At 44.7% G+C, this 17,798-nt stretch overlaps 1 protein-coding gene across 2 annotated transcripts in view; it reads left to right on the forward strand.

Moving 5' to 3' along the window:
* Positions 1 to 5,982: 5,982 nt before the first annotated feature.
* The window catches only part of UXS1 (UDP-glucuronate decarboxylase 1), a 104,236-nt gene continuing 92,420 nt past the window's right edge, over positions 5,983 to 17,798 (forward strand). For both annotated transcript variants that reach the window (XM_090281859.1, XM_090281860.1), the window contains exon 1: positions 5,983 to 6,165. In XM_090281859.1, the coding sequence (XP_090137985.1) occupies positions 6,072 to 6,165 (94 nt within the window). In that variant the 5' untranslated portion in view covers positions 5,983 to 6,071. The remainder of the gene's footprint in view (positions 6,166 to 17,798) is intronic.

Here is a 17,798-nt window from a genome sequence, read left to right on the forward strand (position 1 = left end):
CCTTTTCATTAGTCATATTTACAACTAAGTGCCTTTCATCTGCTGTTAGCAGGATGTTAACGTGAGCTTGTATATCTGCCCAGTTTGGATGGTGAGTGGCAAAAATGGAGGTGAGAAGATCTGCCATTTTCTGAGGATCCTCCTTATATGAGGGGTTGGAATTCTTCCAATTTAGCAGATATGAAGTGGAAAATGAAGTATGGGCCCAGTAGTGGCCAGCAGGCTGGACTTTCTGGTTTATTCTGCCTATAGGGTATTGCCTCAAACGGAATTGTTCTGTTCCAGATATGGATGCCCCCCAGCAAAACTGGGTAACCTGCCACGCCCTTGAGGGAGAGCCCATTCCTCTGGGCCTCATTTCAGGGATATCTAGCAGTTAGGGTAACGGAAGAAATCTTTCTGCTGCTAATCCTGGGTCCCCTGGGGTTCAGGACATTAAAGAGACTAATTTCCTCATTTTCCTTTTCTTTCTGTGTTCTACTGTCAGGGTGGGGTCTTGAAACCAATTCCCTTCTCTGCATCTTTAGTTTATTCTTTTGTATAAAGACATTAACACTGGAACATAAAGGATTTTGTCCCATTTCCCTGTCTGTTGGCAAAACAATTGCAACTAAATGATAGTGCAGTAATTTAGAGAACCATTTACGGGTCACCGCGCCCCCCCCCCCCAGTCTAAAGTATACATAGGCCAAGCAGTGTTACAACAGAAAACCAATTTCTTCTTACTCATTGGGTAATAGCTGTATGTAGACCAATTTGCTAAAATTTGGCCCAGTGGGCTCCTTTCAGGAGTCAAAACAGAATAACCCTTCATGGCAGAAAAGTACAAACCCAAAACATAACCACAGAAAGACGCTAGACAAAGTAGGAACACATGAACAGAACTTGGATACATAAATCCTATAGTCCAAATGAGCACTCAAGAGAGAAGTCCTAGAGTCTTATCTCCTGCCAACAAACACTGCAAGCAGTCCGGACCGGATCCAAATAGCACAAAGCCCAAGTGGCATGAAGCCCAAGAGGAAGGGATAGACTACCAACTGGTACTACAAATGGTGCTAACTTGTCCCAAGTGGCAAGAAGCCCAAGTGGCATGAAGCCTAAGTGGCAGGGACAGAAGACCCCAGGTGTGCACACTGGTTTGACTTACGCAGTCTTGGAGTCCATCTGCTCCCCAGAAACTTGTTTTCTTTCACCAACCAAATGTTTCAGGTAGCTGATGCCTTGAGAAGGAGTGCAGGGAAATTCCCCGAGAAAAGCTCTTGGCAGCTGCTGGGAAGTCCCCACAGTCCCTCTCTTGAGGTTGGCCTCAGGTAGCTGGGTCCCCAGCCCTGGCCCTCCTGGACTTGGCAAGGTCCATGCCATCCTGGCAAACTCATCAAAACTGTAACTAAAAATGTGGGTTTGGCTGCCTGCCACAATGAAAGCCAGGTGCTGGTGCAAAAGGAAAGAGGTTTATTCAGATGCTGTGACTTGGGAGAATGGTGGACTCCAGCCTCAAAAACCATCTTCCCTTTCTACTCAAGTCTGCCATTCTTACTGGAATAGGGAAGGGACAGCTTTTTTTTTTTTTTTTTTCCTATCCAGTGATCTTGCTAGCTTTTGGCACACTCAGGCCCTGTCCATTCATCTTTCTAGCTTTTGGTGTATTCAGTGTAAGAATCTTCCCCTGCACCATCTTGGCTAATGCAGGAGACTCCCCAGTGCTCCCTGACTGTCTACAGTAAGGAATGGGAATGTCAAATATGCAATTTCAAGTTTCTGATGTTGATATGATATTGAACCCTCCTGTCTCCCCAAGGTCTAAGGCACTTACTTATTCTGGTGTAATAGTAGAGTGGAAAATAAAGCAATAGGGCAGAGAGGCCTACCTCCCCTCTGTCTCTCTCCTGAGACCCATGTAAGGGTGTAATATCCTTCAGAAGGGGAGTCCAGTGCAGGTATTATGGGCAATGACCAGCAGGAGAACAGCAATAACCGATGACAGTGCTGGCATAGCAAGGATGAGCAGCGTCATGACAGGCAGTTCATGAGCAGACCTGAGACCAATTCTTCTTTCTCAGATTTCCTAGAGGAAGAAGTGTCGGTCAAGGTCTGGTCAGGAAAACTGTTCTAATTATTTCAAAAAGTAGGAATTTAACATAGGAGTTTGTTTATAAAGTTGTTGAAGAGCAAAAGGGAGCAGAAGGATTCCAGAAGAGCAAGAAAGCAGGGAGCAACAAACACCCAGAGATCAGAAGCTGCAAATGCCCATGGGTGGTTTGCTCCGAACCAGCCCAGAATGGAGGCGTTGATTCTGTGGAGAATGGATCTCTGAGAAGGTGCTGCTTCACTCTGGGCTTCTGGGACGCAGAATCACACACCCTCACTGCAGCTATGGCCAATGCTAGTGTGAACCTTGAGAAAGAAGACACCAACACTAAGATGGGCTCCTGGTGGCTAACTGAACTCAAATTAAAACAAAAACCAAAAATAAATAAACGGAGCCTAGCAGGCTGTTTCTACACAGGGGCCTCTCACACAAATTGCATGTCAGGGAAAAGCCTGCACTAAACTGCCTTCCTGCACTGTTTCTGCCATCTGAGCCAGCTCTTATAAGAGTTTCCGGAATCCTATTTCAATCAATAGTATGAAGGTTTTCCCCATCCAATCAGTACTGCACAGATTTGACCAATTAGAGCAGCTCTATTCTGACCAATTAGGATAGTGCCTTTTGGACCAATCAAACGTGAACTTGGAATCCTCGTTTACATGAGAGAGAACAGTCATGGACCAGGGGCAGGGACTCCTGTCCAAATGAGCCAGCTCAGCTCTGGCTCTAAGTGCACTGCCTCTTTCCACCAAAGACTGAAGACTGCCTCTCTCTGTCTGAGCTGCAACACTGAAGATGTCTCCCTGGAGTACAGGCCAGACCAGACTGGCACAGAACAGAGCAGACCAAAAGCCCAGCAGAGCAGATCAGCACAGTACAAAGCTCACTGGCAAGGAGCAGAGCAGAGTTGACCATTGAGAAGCACAGCAGAGTTGTCTAGCAGGCCTGGCCCCAGGGCTGCCTCACAGCTATGCTGTATCACAATTGAGTTGTTTTGCACTGAATAGTGTCCTTCTTCACTACATCCCAAATCGGGGATACCTGTTGGCACTGAATTGGTACCAACTACAATTGGTTGACACTAACAACTTCTGGCAACCATTAGTGATGGCCATACTGGAATAGCCAGGAGAAAACCAATTACAGAACCTACCGGGGAGCTAGAGGATGCAGTGTACACACTGCAGTCCCAGCAGAATAGTAGAGTCTAGAAGCACATGTTGAGCCCAGTGTGTATGAGGAAAAGCCTTACTTGTGCTTTGAAGTTCAAATCAGGTAGCTCCTGCTGTGCAAGGCCTTCCTATCCATGTTTTGACCTGGAAGCAGAGGTATGCTGGTAAAAAACAAAAAATAAAAACACCCCTGTTTGTTGCAATTGCTCATTTCCATGGGATAACTGTTAGATAGGACAAGGGTCTCAAAGTCTGGGCAGTTCTTACTAAATGCTATTCTTGCTAAATGTTAAAATGTAGCACAATATTTTGCAGACTCAGCTGTAAAAAGGATAAGCTTGAGGGAACCCAAGAGTAAGTGTAGCCAACTGCAAAGAGAAATCCACATACAATTAACTAAATATAAACAATGGCTAAGCCTCTCTTGGAGACAGAGCTTTGGATGTGAGTCCATCTCCTCTACTTGGTGCAAGTAAATAAAATTACCTAATGACAACCATGTCTCATTCTTAAATGGAACACTCCAAGCTACCAACCCTTTGAGTTGGGTAACATAAATAATCCCACTGGAGTTGCTCACATTCATCTTGGGTGAACCTATACCAGCTCACCCAGCTGGCACACTCCCTGTAAGCAATGTCTCCTTAGCCATTCATCTGAGCCTGTCCCACAGCACTCACCACTTTCTGCCATGAATTATTGTTGTTTCTGTACTTGCCTTCACTCCCCCACAGCAAAGCAACTTCATATAGGAATAATGTATGTGTTCAAAAGGCCACTCAACACTCATAGCAATGTGGACACTGACTAAAACTCTCAAGAGCTTAAATTTCCTCATCTGTTAAATACAGCAGCAACTCTACATCACAGGGCTGTTACAGAATTAAATAAGATAACATGTGGAAGCGTCCCACACAACAGTTCTGTACACATGGTAGAAGTTTAATAAATGCTAGTTTTCTACCATTTTCTTAGGCTTTTCACAATCTAGGAGAGGAATCATATATGATTCAGTTTTTAATTACCCCAAGTATCAAGAACAGTGTCTTATAACTGTAAATTGCTTGAAATATTATTGTTCACATACCCATGGAGAGAATAAAGTAGACAGCAAGGTCAGGGTAGGGTGGACGAGAGCCCAGAAACTGATAAGGAGGTGGGGTGGGTGGACTGGAAGAAGAGAAAATAGGAGAGCAGCCCCAAGTGTGGACTTGCCTAAACCCAAGATTTCCCTGATGAGCCTGGAGGTCCTCTTTGGCACCTCCTTTCCCTCAGGTGTACTCCCCAATTCTGGCTTTGGTTGAACTGGAAATCGGGGTCTTGGGCCACCAACAGTTTCCAACTGGTAACAATGACAGTAGCTGCAATTTTAACTGCAGCTGTTGCTGACGGTATTTCCATATACTTACTTAATCCACTGGTGCAGAAGTTGGCAAAAGTGTATGGTGCCAGGAAAAATGCTCAAATAGGAGTGCTGGGTTTTAAGGAGTTTTGTACAGAAATGGCATGTATTTCACAATTTCTAGCCTTTTTGAATTGATAGGTAACTATCAACTAGCGTCCACCTACAACCTAGTATTTTTGGAATCTGCTCACAGCTTCAATCTGATATTTTAAAGTGGGTATTAGGCTGTTAAGTTTAGCAAAGGGGTAAATGACACTGTTTAGAGGTAAGCGACACTGCTGGCTGCTCTGATTTCTCCCTGTGACTGAAGATCAGCACGTCTAATCTGCAGGTCCCCAACATCTCCTGAGGTCTCTCTTGACTTGACATCATCTGTGGGTACCATCTTTTCTCTCTTATGGGACCAGTGTTTCCGGGGATCTGATGATGATATCTGTGTATCCCTTGACACACCTCTGGGCTTATTGTAGGCATTCGGTAAATGCTTATTGAAAAAATAAATTCAGGTACCACATATGCAATTGCTATACCACCTTAATTCACCCCCTTTTCTATTAAAATATATACCCTCAACAAACTGGAATGAAACACACTCGACATGTTCAGTGTTTTCCTTTAGGTTGAGAACGTGATTTCATCCTTTCCTTTTCCTGGTTTGTTCTAATTATACCACTAGCATTACTTTCTTATAATAATAAACTATTGTTAAAAGACAGTTTAGTTTATCGGCACAGAAAATGCACGTGGTTTTGATTTTAGCAGTGTTTCGGGGATTAATCCTTTCCTCTGCTGCTACTGTAACTAAAGAAGCCAACACATGAAGAAGCCAACACAACAGCCCAGAGAACTAGTCAAGTTTCTGAGGGAAGACATTCAAAGACTTCAAAGACACGCCAAATTTAGCAACAATATTTCTTTTCAGCGCAAAATTTGACTGCCTACCGCTTGCCACCGGGTGGGTTGTATTCAGAAGCCTGGTGACCGCGGTATCGCCCACAGGCTGCGGACGCACCTTTCCCGTACTCGGCGCCAGAGGCACCTCCAGGGAAAACACGCGGGTACGCGCACGCGCTGTGCTCGCCCCGCCCCCCCTCCCAGCCATCCTTCCCAGTTACATTCTTCGAAAACCAAGGTGACAGCCGCCTCAGTAGAATCGGCGGGGAGAGAAGGCGGAGGGGCGGGACATTGAGAGGGCAAGGGAGAAGACGGGGTGGGGGCGGAGTTGCGCGTGCGCAATGGTTTTGCCAGCCGGAAACCCGGCGCGCGGAGGCGGAGCCTCACGGACGGACGGGGGCGGGGCTCTCCCGGGCCGGCGCTGCTCCTTGCCGCTACCGCCGCCACCGCGCATTGTGCGGCAGGCGGACCCCGCGCGGCAGGGCCCAGGTCCGGCGCGCTCCCGGGGATGGTGAGCAAGGCGCTGCTGCGCCTAGTGTCTGCCGTCAACCGCAGGAGGATGAAGCTGCTCCTGGGCATCGCGCTGCTCGCCTACGTCGCCTGTGAGTGATCGCCCGTGGCCAGCGGGGGACCCTCATTCATTTCTGGGTGTCGCGGCGGCGGGGCGGGGGTCGGCGGGTTGTGTGCGGCCCCAGAAGCGGCCCAGCAGCCACGCAGCAGCCGGGTCTCCTTCCTAGCCGGGACCTGCGCTTCCTGCTCCCACCCTTTTCCGGGGGCTTCGGACTCTCCCCCTTTCCACTTTTGCGGCAAAGCAGCCGGCCAACTTGGGCGCAGACCCTCGACCGGTTAGGCCCGGCGCGGAGACCTAGCAGCCCGGAAGAGGGGCCCTTGATCCGGAGCTCAGTGATCGCGGGCCCCACGCGGCGGAGTTGCCGCCGTCCTTGGCCAACCCCGTGTCCCGCGGCCCCAGCCCACACTCCCAAGTACCTCCTTCCTGACGCGTGGGACTGTTGTCCACGTCTCCCCGGGAGCCGGTAAGGATCCTGGCCGGCGATTCCGGAGCGTGCCGCGCGGGGACACTCTGGAGACGTCCACCGCCGCGCCGCCGTGCCGTTTTGGTTAAGGAGGATAAAAATACTGTTGCCGTTGGCATAGACCATGCTTCGACTGTTTGCTCTGCAGGAAAATTACTCAGCATTTAACTGTTGCGGAGCCAAGCACAGTATTGCCGGCCCCCACCGGCCAGCGGCCGCTCCCAGGTGTGCGGGCGCGCGCGGTTCCAGGGGCACGGTGCTCGGCTCATCTGGCCAGCCCTGGCCCTGCGGGCAGGCGCTTTCCTGTGTTGCGGTTCTCCTCACTGTCGTCACCCGAGACAGGGCGGGTGTTGGACCCTGTGTCTTCTTAGAGGGAGAAACCGTTATTATTATTCTTAAATTTAAGATCTATTCAATGGGAATATGTTTTAATTGTTGCTATTAATGCTTTACCAAGTATCAAAATTGGACCAGAAATATCTCCCAGTGAGCTCCGTTTGAGTCCTAGCCACCGGACATACACTGAAATGAAACAATCTGCTTAACTTGTGAAGTTATTAAGCTCTGATTCCGAAGGTGAGAGGAGACTCCGGAAAGTGACTTAGGTTGAGCATCAGGAAGACCTGTGATTAAGACTTGGCCTCTTTATTGGAGTCCTGCTGTTGAGCTGAGGAATCTCTAGCAGGGCTTCTGGTCGCTAGGCAAGGTTGCAGGCTCGGGGTGGGTGTTAGATGTGAGTAGTTTCGGAGAGAGGAAGTGTGTGTGGTCAATTTTAAGAAAGCTGAGACCCAAGGGGAAGGACCACTTAAAGTTGCATGACAATGACAATATTACCAAAATTTGCTTAGTGCTTACTGTGTATGTGCAGGCCTGAGCCTGTCATTGTCACATTTAGTTATCTCAGCTGTCCTAGAAAGTAGGTATTATAATTATTCCCATTTTAGAGTTAAGGAAATTAAGGCCAAGAAAAATTAGGAAAATTTATGGACGATCACACAGATGATAAGCTATGGAGAGCCAAGTTTTGAACCTGGAAAAGCCGGGGAGCTGAGGCCTAGAGAAGAGATCTGCAGCATATTCCTGTTGATTATAGGGGTTTCTAAAGTAAGAGGGGTTTAGAATTTATAATGTAGGGGATCCAGGAAAGGTATTCACCATTCATTCGACCAGGAAATCCTACCAACTCCTTACTGCTGCACTTGGTGCCAAGGGACACCACAGAGTGCAAAACACCTAGACTTTGCAGTCATGAACTCTAGGGCAGTGGGTCTCAAACTCAAGTGTGCATCTTAATCACCTGGAGGGTTTGCAAAACTCAGGTTGCTGCCTCCTATCTCAAGTTTCTGATTCAGTAGGTTTGGGGTGTGGTCTAACAATATGCATTCCTAATAGCTTCGTCTGGGAATCTGTTACTGTGGTTTGGGGACCCACTTTAAGAATGACTGGCCTACAAGATGAGATGGCTATGAATTAGATATCACCCAAATTGATGGTTAAATTATAAACTGATAGAAGGAAAGGAATGCATAGGAGGTTATGGCAGAGGCTCCCCCAGTTAGAGCAACCAGGGACGTTTGTTTCCACGAGGAATTGAGGCTTGAGCTGAGACTTGAAGGATACATAGGACTTAACAGGGAGGTGGAGGAGGGAATGTGTTCCAGAAGGAACAGCGTGTGCCAGAGGTCCTGTGGCATCCAAGAGCAGGGAGTGTTCTGAGACTGCTAAGAAGGGTAGTGTCTTTGGAGTGTGAAAATGAAGTATAGCAGTGAAGCTGCCTCACCAAGACAGATCATGCAGGACTGGAAGAAGCCTGTGCCAGGTTGTGAAGTGGGTGATTTTAGCTGCGAGGGGTTTAAGACTAGGGCAGAGGCAGTGTTACCAATGAGCAGGGATGGTAAATCTGAGACATTCTGCACAATATATGTTACAGGGCTCCCGATAGTGTTCGAGGATTCTGAGAATATAAGTTAACAGTGACTTCTGTGATTTTTAGTGTCTACTTTCCCTTATTAATAATCTCGCCTCTCCCATTATGAGTAAAAACTCACCTGTGTTGACAAAAAAACTGTCCATACTCCTAAATTACACACTCTCACTGTTAGCCAGTCTCCTTTCTGGAAATGCTCTCCCTGCTCCTCTCTCAGGTACTACTAGTCTTTTTCACTCCCCCTCTTCTGTCTATTGCCTCCTGGGTCCCAAGCTGCCTTCTTAATACCACATAACTCTCCTGTACCATGCTTAGGGGGTTTAGCATATGCCAGCTTGCATTGCTTGTGGGTTCTTTTCCATGCATATGTTTTCTTCTCAATAAGATTACCAATCTTAGGGCAGGGATTGTGTCTTACATGTTTCAGCCCTTGTGGCACTTAGATCAGTGCTATTAGGTCAGTGGAGGAGCTCTGAGGTCTGATTGAAAATCTGGCCCACCTGGTAGGTGGCTAGTTTGGCAGAGACTCAGCTCCAGTTACCGTTGGTGTTTTTTAACACGCATATAGTTATAGTTTAAAAAGTCAAATAAGCCGCTGTAGGGGTTGTTAGGGAAAACAGTGTCCCCTGCCACTATTTTCTACTCCCCAGAGGCAAGCACTTGATTTCTTCTGGCTGATTTTTTGGTATTTGTCTTTGTGTCGTAGAATGATCTGCCTCTTGAATTTTCATTTGTCGATATTTGTTACCTAGGGCCTTTCTTTATTGGAAGGTGATTGTTTATTCTCTTTCCTCTGCACCCATGCTTATCCATAACCTGCCATATAGGTATTGTGGAATTTTGGGGAGATCAACATTAGTATTTATATGTATGTCTAAACGCCATTCATGTTGTATAATTTTGCTTTCCTTGGAGCTAATTGGCTTTAAAAATTTTTTTTACTTTGCTTTTGAGGTACTATTACTGATTCAACTCCAAACACTTTGTTGATTGCTTGTATCTTCTTGCAGGGTGCTTGGAAGTGTCAGGGCCTCTTCCTGAAGAAGGGCCCCAGCCTTCAGACTTGCTCTGTCCATCACTTATTTCCTGCCTCCTCATTTCCTCTTCTTTATTTCACAAGGTTGTGCACAGGAGGAGCATTTGGAGTCCTTGTCCATGAGTATCTTTCCTGTCTTCACATTTAATTCATAGATTAATAATGTAGAATTCTAGAAAAATGTTCCCTTAGAATTTCTCAGGTATTGTTTCATTCCTTTCTGGCTTCTAGTGTTGATGGAAAGTTTCACAACAGTCCCTTTCTGTCTGATTTGCATTTTTTTCTTGAAGATTGCAGGATCTTTTTGCTGTAGTATTCATGTTCACCACACATTTCCAGCTCTCTGCCGCCACCGCCTCCTGTCCCCCCAACTCCCCCACACCACCTAGTTCCTTTCCTTGCTCCTGGAGTTTGGTGGCCTCCTGTAATCACCATGCCCAGGGGCTGAAGGTGTGCCCACTTCACTTCTGGGACCAGCGGCTAGTTGTGAAAGCAGGTTTCTACAGCGCTCCAGGTGGCAGTGCACAGTGTCTGGGCCCCTCCCCCACTCACTTAGCGTGAAATAGCCCTGAAGAAGAAGGTATCTTCGCTGTTCTAAGCCTCTAAGGGTCCTGAATTGGTTGGTGCTGCAGTTCGGCAAAGCCTGCCCTGATAACCCACCTTGTACTCTGCCTGGGTGCCTTATACCCAGTGTGCGGGATACTTTTGAGCCCTTGCAACCCAGAAACTCAAAGTCTTCAGTTCTGGAAGTTTTCTTGAATTACTCTTTGGTTGTTTCTTTCCCTACGTTTTCTTTTTTCTCTTTCTGGGATATTATTATGCTCATTAGAATTACATGGACTAGTCCTTTAATTTTTAATTTTCTCTTTTTAAAGTTTTGCTCTGCTTTTAGGAAATTTCCTTATCTTTGTATTCTAACTCTTATAGTGATTTTAAAAAAATTGTTATTTTTGCTATCATTTTTCACTTAAGAGTTCTTTTTTGTTTTCTGAATTAAAAAAAATATATGGTCGAACTTCTGGTGAAGATGGAGGCCTAGATTGACATGCTCCATCTCCCTCCACAACTAATAAGGATTACAACTATCGCAAAACCATAAATAACCAGAAGTCCCAGAAAATAAATGGAAGCCCAACGTATGAAGTTATAAACAAGTGGTGCTCATCCAGACGGGTAGGAGGGGTGAAGCCAGGGCAGAGAGGTCAAGCTGTGCTGGCGGTGGCAGCAGTGGTGATGGTTGCGGGGCATGGTAAGCACAGACACCCGTATTTAAGGGGAGGCGAGAAGCACCTGGAGAGCACCCCCGGCTGCAGACCAGACCTGTCAGCTTGCGATTCCAACGGCAGGGAAGGCAGACCCCCATTGCCTTGGACTGTGAGGCCCGGAAGGGCTGAGGACAGAGGAGGAGGCTCCCAGTCTCTCAGTGGAGAGTGAATGGCAAGAATCCATCTTGGGCTCCCATCCCCACAGAAAACGCCACAGCGTGGTGGTGAGAAGGGTCGCTAGGTTGTGATGAGTGCACGGGGCTCCGCCCCCTATAGCATAGGAGGTGTGACAGCCCTGCCCAGGAAGCAAAGGTAAACACAAAACTGTCAGGATGGCACAGATCATGATAAAGATCCCAGTGACGCAGCTGACCAAACAGCAAACATCTAATCTAACGAAGCAGCAGATAAGAAATCTTTCTGAGGCACAGTTCAGAGCTTTGTTTATAAAAATGAATACAGACCTAACAGCCGATCTTAAACAAGATGGGGAAGCAATGAAGGCTAGTCCTGCTGAAATGAACAAAAGCACATAGGAAACTAGTGGTGAGGGAAAGAAAACCAGGGATCAAATCAACAAATTGGAACATAGGGAAGGAACAAACAGTCAACCAGTGCAGAAAGAGGAAATGAAAAGTGAGGAAAATGAGGAGAGGCTCAGAAATCTATGGGACATCTATAAGCAGGCCTATATTCTAATCATAGACTTGCCAGAAGATGAAGAAGATCTAGAAATTGAAAAATTATGTGAAAAAATAATGAAGCAGAACTTCCCTAACTTGGGGAAGGAAATAGAATTGCAGGTCCAGGAAGCACAGAGAGTTCCAAAAAAACTGGACCCAGGGAGAACCACACCAAGACACATTATAATCAAAATGTCAATAATTAAGGATAAAGAGTGAATCTTAAAAGCAGCAAGAGAGAAGAAGAGGATTATGTATAAAAGTGTCCCAATAAAACTATCAGTGGACTTCTCAAAGGAGACTTTACAGGCAAGAAGGGACTGGCAAGAAATATTCAAAGTAATAAAAATCAAAAACCTACAGCCACGATTACTCTGTCCAGCAAAGCTGTCGTTCAGAATAGAAGGGTAGAGAAAGCGCTTCCAGGACAAAATAAAACTGAAGGAATTCATCAGATCCAAACCACTGTTATATGAAATGTTAAAGGGACTTGTTTAGGGGAAAGAGGACCAAAATTATGAACATTAAAATGAAAACCATCACAACAACCAACAACAGAAGCTAGGGAACCGAAACAAAGGCAAACTAAGTAGGCAATGAGAGTGGAAAAAGAATTATAGGTATGGGGAACATTATGGGGGAGGTCAGCAGGGAGGGGGAAGGGGGGAAAGGGAGGGAGATGGTACAGGAATTAAGAAGCATAGTAGGAGGGAGTGGAGTAGACAGGAAGATGTTGAGAAGAACTATGCACAGCCAGTGGGCATGGACTAAGGGGGGGGTACAACTGGAGGGGGAGGGGTCACTGGATGGAAGGGAACAAAGGGAAAAGAAATTGGGACAACTGTAACAGCATAATCAGTAAAGCATATTTAAAAAAACAAAAGAAACATATGGTCTTTGTTTCATGGTTATTCTCTTCATGATAGTTTTGTTTGTTCAGTTTTCTTCTCACTGAAGAGTTTCTTCCCCCCAGGTCGCTTCACCCTTTCTTGTTCAAGACTTTTCTTAGCTTTTTGGTGAACCAGGGGACTTGGCCTGATGGGGAGCCCTGAGCTGCCTGTTGACTGTTAAGCTGTGTCACTTTCTGGCAGAGCCGCACAACCCAGTGCCATGGGACTGTTCTCTGAGCTGTTGTGACAAGGCACTTCCCTGCCCCTGCTGAAAAGGGAGTGTGGCCTTGCTGCCTGTAGTCTGGGAGGCGCATGGGGAGTGGGCTGAAGTACCTTGATCATCATCCCAGTTGGACTTGTGGCTTCCCAGTCTGAGCCCCCTATTCTGCCCTTTCCAGAGATGGATCTCCCCATCTTCTGCCAAAGCGGAGTGGAGGTGGCGGTCATGTTGCTGTTTAGACAGATTTGAAAGTCAAACTTTCTATCTTAGCTACCTGTCACCTGATGTCCAAGTGCAGCAGGCATGATCATTCTCACTTTCTAAGACAGCAATTTTCAGTCTTTTTTGTCTCATGATATAATTATTAAAATTCTGTGGCACACCAAAAATATCTTTTTGCCAATCTGACAAAAAAAATAGGTATATTGTTGTGTTGGCTATTGTGATGTTTTAATTTGACAATCTAAGAGAAAAGAGGTCAGTGACCCTGACTAAATAGTCAGTTATTGCATGTTTTAAAAATTCTGGCAACACACTGATTGAAAATCGCTGTTTTAAGGTATAACTTGGCTTTGCCCACTGCTGGCCTCTTGTTCTCTTAATTCCTCTGCCTTCAGCGATCCTCTTTTCATTTTCCAGCAACATTTTGTTCCCCCTTTTTCCTGTCAACATAGGTTTATACCTTAAACAAAAAGGACAAAAATTAAGTTTATTTTTTGACATTTTAATGGAGTTTAGGAGTCATTATCTTTTCATCTTAACTGCCAAGGAATCCTTTGCCTAGATTTACCAAGTTCTGTCTTTTACCCACATTTGTTCTCCTTGTTTTACACTTTTTTTGTTGAAATGTTTTGAGAGTTGCAGACATAATAATATTTCACTTTTAAATACTTAAATGACCTAAGACTAAAGGCATTCTTCTACATAATCTCATCACCATTAGCAGTCTCTAAAAATTAACATAAATATCGTCTAATATACAGTCTATTTTTAAATTTCCCCCAGTTGTATCATAAATATCTTTTATAGCCTATTCTGTTTTTTTTTGTTTTTTGTTTCTAAGTCTAAGATCTGGTCAGAGTGTGCACATTGTATTTGGCTATACCTCTTTCTCTTGTTTCTCATGACATTTACCTTTTTAAAAAAGCCCAGGCCAGTTGTCCTACAAAATGTCCCACATTCTGGATTTATTTATTTGTTTTATTGTGATTAAATTCACCTAAATGTTTTTTTTTATGATAATGCTTGTTGATCTGCATTACATCAGGGCCTGGAAGGGCCATCACATCACTTCATTTTAAAGGCATGTTTCCCCTAGAACACAGCTTGGGGGGTAGAGGGTGAGGGGGGTTGATTCTTGGAGATCTTAGGAACATCTCTAGTCTAGTTCTCCAGCCAGTGCATTTAGTGTTCATTGACAGTCCTTGCCTGGATCAGTTTTTATACTGGGAATTACAAAATGGTGATTTTCTAATTCTGTAAATCCTACTGTGTTGACTGGTGTTCTTCTGAAAAGAAAAAGAATACCTTGCCCTCCTTCCTCCCTCTTCTTTTACTCTATTAGTTTTCTGTGGCTGCTGTAACAGAATGCCACAAACTACATGGCATTAAAACGAGAAATTTATTCTCTCCGAGTTCAGAGGCCAGAAGTCTGAGATCAAGGTGTTCACAGGGCCATTCTCCCTCCTCGGCTCCATTGAGGCTCCCAGTGTTTTGGCTGTGTGTGCATCATTTCAGTCTCTGTCCCTGTGAGTCACATTGTCTCTTCTTCTGACTGTCAAATCTCCCCTTATAAGGACACTTGTCACTGGATTAGGGCCCAACTGTATGATCTAAGACAGTGATTTTCAACTGGTGTGCCACAAGAATTTTTAAAACATGCAATACCTGACTATTTGGTCATGGGCTCTGATCTCTTTTTCCTTAAATTGTCCAATAAAAAAATGCCAACAGCTGACATAATAATTGCTGTCTGGTGCCAGTGAATCAGAATTATGCCTGTATTTTTGTCAGATCTGCAAAAAATATATGTTTTTTGATGTGCTGCAGAATTTTAGTAATTAGTTACATCTGCAGAGACCTTTCTTCCAAGGTCATAGTCACAGGTCTAGGAATTAGAATTGAGTGGCCATCAATCAGTTTATACTCCCCTCCTTTTCTTAAAAATCACTTAGGACTTTTGGTCTTTGAGCAGTTCTTTGCTCTCCAGATGCTTCAGGCTCAGCTTGTTCTTTCCATGCCCCAAACCTGGAACCCACCATTTGTCTAAGGAGCCTTGCTTCCTTTCAGTGCAGAACGTTGTTTAAGAATCAGGGTCTGAGCACTAGTGTGCCTTTTGCTTTTGAGGGATCATGGTTTCCAGCTCTTTAGTGACAGAGCTGTGAAATGAAAAAAATTTTTCCAACCATGAGTTTATGCTGATACCCCCCAATTTAAATCATAACAGCTTTCTTCCTTAACTTTTCTCATTCTATATTGCTATTTTCTTTTCCCCACATTGAAAATCTTATTTCTAACAGCAATAAAAGCTCATTTGCTCTGTGGTGATAGAGACAAAACAGTTTCAAAATTACCATATCAATACTACTACCAACAACAATCTGAAGAAAATTCCATTTCTTTTTACTTCTCTTTGTCCTTGGAATATATCCCACTAAGGATGTGCCATTTAAAGTATTGTGTTCCAAAGCTACTTGAAATTTTTTTCTATGCCTTATACCAGTTAGATTCATTTTTTGTTTGTTCAGTTGCAGGATTTGCTTTTTTTTTCTGATTATTACAGTGTTAGCCATTTATAGGCACACCTCATTTTGCTGTGCTTCACTTTCTTGTGCTTCACAGGTGTTTGGTTTTTTTTACAAATTGGAGGCAAGACCCTCCACCAGCAGAAAGCTTATGACTCACTTAATTGTGACAGTTTATTGCGGTGGTCTGGAACCAAACCCCAATATCAGTGAGGTGTGCCTGTATATGATTCAAAAGTTAAACTATATTAAAGTTAGTCACACTGTAATTTCTAGTTTCTCCATCCTGTTCCTATTTTTATTGGTCTGTTTTATCAATTCTAGGTGTCTTTTAGCAAATACAGGCGTTAGTCTGTGTGTATAATGCATATACTATCTTTTAATACCAAAGGTAGCATATTATCTAGACTATTTCGCCTTCTTTTTCTTTCCTGCTCTCGGTATTTCCTCGAAAGCACTTCACATCAGTGTATAGAGATCACCTTTGTTCTGTTCTACAGCTGCATAATATTCCGGTGCAAGTACACACTGCAGTTTGACGAGTCTCCCATGGAAGGCAGTTAAATTCTCTGAAATATTTTGCTATTACAAATAGTGCTGCAGTGGAAAACGTGTGCAGCTGCTCCCACCAGTGATGTACAACAGTTGTTTCCTCTCTGCTGCTCAGCAAACTGAATTGACCGATGTCAGACTTTTCACCAATCTGAAAAATGGTATCTCCTTGCTTTAACATGTGTTTCTCTTATTGAATGTCCTTAAGCATTTTTTCATGTTTAAGGACTATTATTTTGTCTTTTTCTGAGAACTGTTCATGTTTTTACCCATTTTTCAATTGAGTTTTTCATCTTATTTTTAAGAGCTCTTTATATATTGGAGTATTAACTGCCCTTTGTGAAATAAATTGCAACTATTTGCACATGCCTGGTGCGGTATACAGGAAAAATATATTTGGTCTTTGTCGCATGTTCCTGGCACAGAATTTTTAAAACCTTGGGATAGGAACAGCTTTGTTATTCATAAGAGCCCCATTTTGGTCACGCTTGAGTTTATGCCAATGAAGTGACTTAGGGTGGGGCCCTGGATAGCTTCAGGATGGGGCTGGTCACCAAAAAAGACCAACCTTGTGCTTAAGAGGGTTGGCTCTTTACCCCCCATCCAAGGACCTCCTGGGAGAGGATTGGGGGAAGGGGCTGGAGATTGAGCATTATTAAAAACTCAGAACAATGAGATTTTGTTGAGCTTCCTGGTTGGTAAATATGTAGAGGTGCTGTGAGGTTGTGCACCTGGTGTTGGGATTCTTGGGTTCCCCAGGATAGAAATTGAGAAGAAACCCCTGAGAAATTTTCAGACGGACTTTATTAAGCTTATGCTTGAGCACAGGGGAGGCAGCGCAGAGGAAAGGACCTTCCTCCGAACTGGCTCAGGGGCTGGCTCTCTTTGGCTGCTTTTATAAGCTGGGGACAAAATGGGCTTGTGTGAAAAGTCAGGCTTTTTGAAAAAGGTGGGCTTTCGGAATTTTCCATTTCAAACCTGGGTGACTTCGTTTTTCAGCTGTGTTGCCTGGTAACCACATTGGCACCTGAACTGTGGGGGCGAGATGGCCTACTGCTCATTACCACCACCCTAGGAAGGTGGAATAGGGGTCAAACCTTGATCAACTGAACATGTGGGTCAGTAGTTTAAGCAGGCAGTTGGAATAAAATCAGCTACCTCTGCGATTTTGAGTAGGGAGTGGAGGGTTGGTAACGTTCTTGCCTGTGAGCTTATCGTGAATTCTTTCTGACCACCTGCTCTTAACTTGGCTGCCTGGCCCAGGTTCCTGTGCTGTCTGAAGGGCACGGAAGCCCCAGCCCCTTCCCCATGCATTGCCCTATTTATCTCTTCCATTTGGCTGTTCCTGAGTTGTATCCTTTACAAGAAACCAGTGTTTTAATGAAATTGTTTTCCTGAGTTATGTGAGCTGTTCTAGCAAATTGTCAAACCCAAGGAGGGAGTCGTCGAAATCCCTGATGTATAGCTGATTTGTCAGAAGTACGTATAAGTAGCCCCAGAGACTTGTGGTTGGAGTTTGCAGTGGGGGCAGTCTGGTAGGACTGAACCTTTAACCTGTAGGGTGTGATGCTAACTCCAGGCTGTTAGTGTCAGAACTGGATTGAATTGTTGAATACCCAGCTGATGTCTAGAGAGTTGGAGAGATTGGTTGTTGGTGTGGAAAAGCCCACACATTTGGTGTTAGAAGTGTTCTGAGACTAGAAATAGATTTTAGGACTTAGAAATTTTTATCTTAAACAGCTTTCCTATTTCCGCATGTAGTTTTTAAGAAACTGGTCAAAATATTCAATGAGAGAAATAAGAGCGGGGACTGGGAAGGAATGAGGAGGCTCTCAAGCCTGGGAGTTGGTATTCAGAGGATAGGTAGGATTCATACAGTGGAGG

This window comes from Furipterus horrens, unplaced genomic scaffold (genome assembly GCF_987537825.1).
Source record: "Furipterus horrens unplaced genomic scaffold, mFurHor1.1.pri manual_scaffold_6, whole genome shotgun sequence".
Lineage (NCBI taxonomy): Eukaryota > Metazoa > Chordata > Mammalia > Chiroptera > Furipteridae > Furipterus > Furipterus horrens.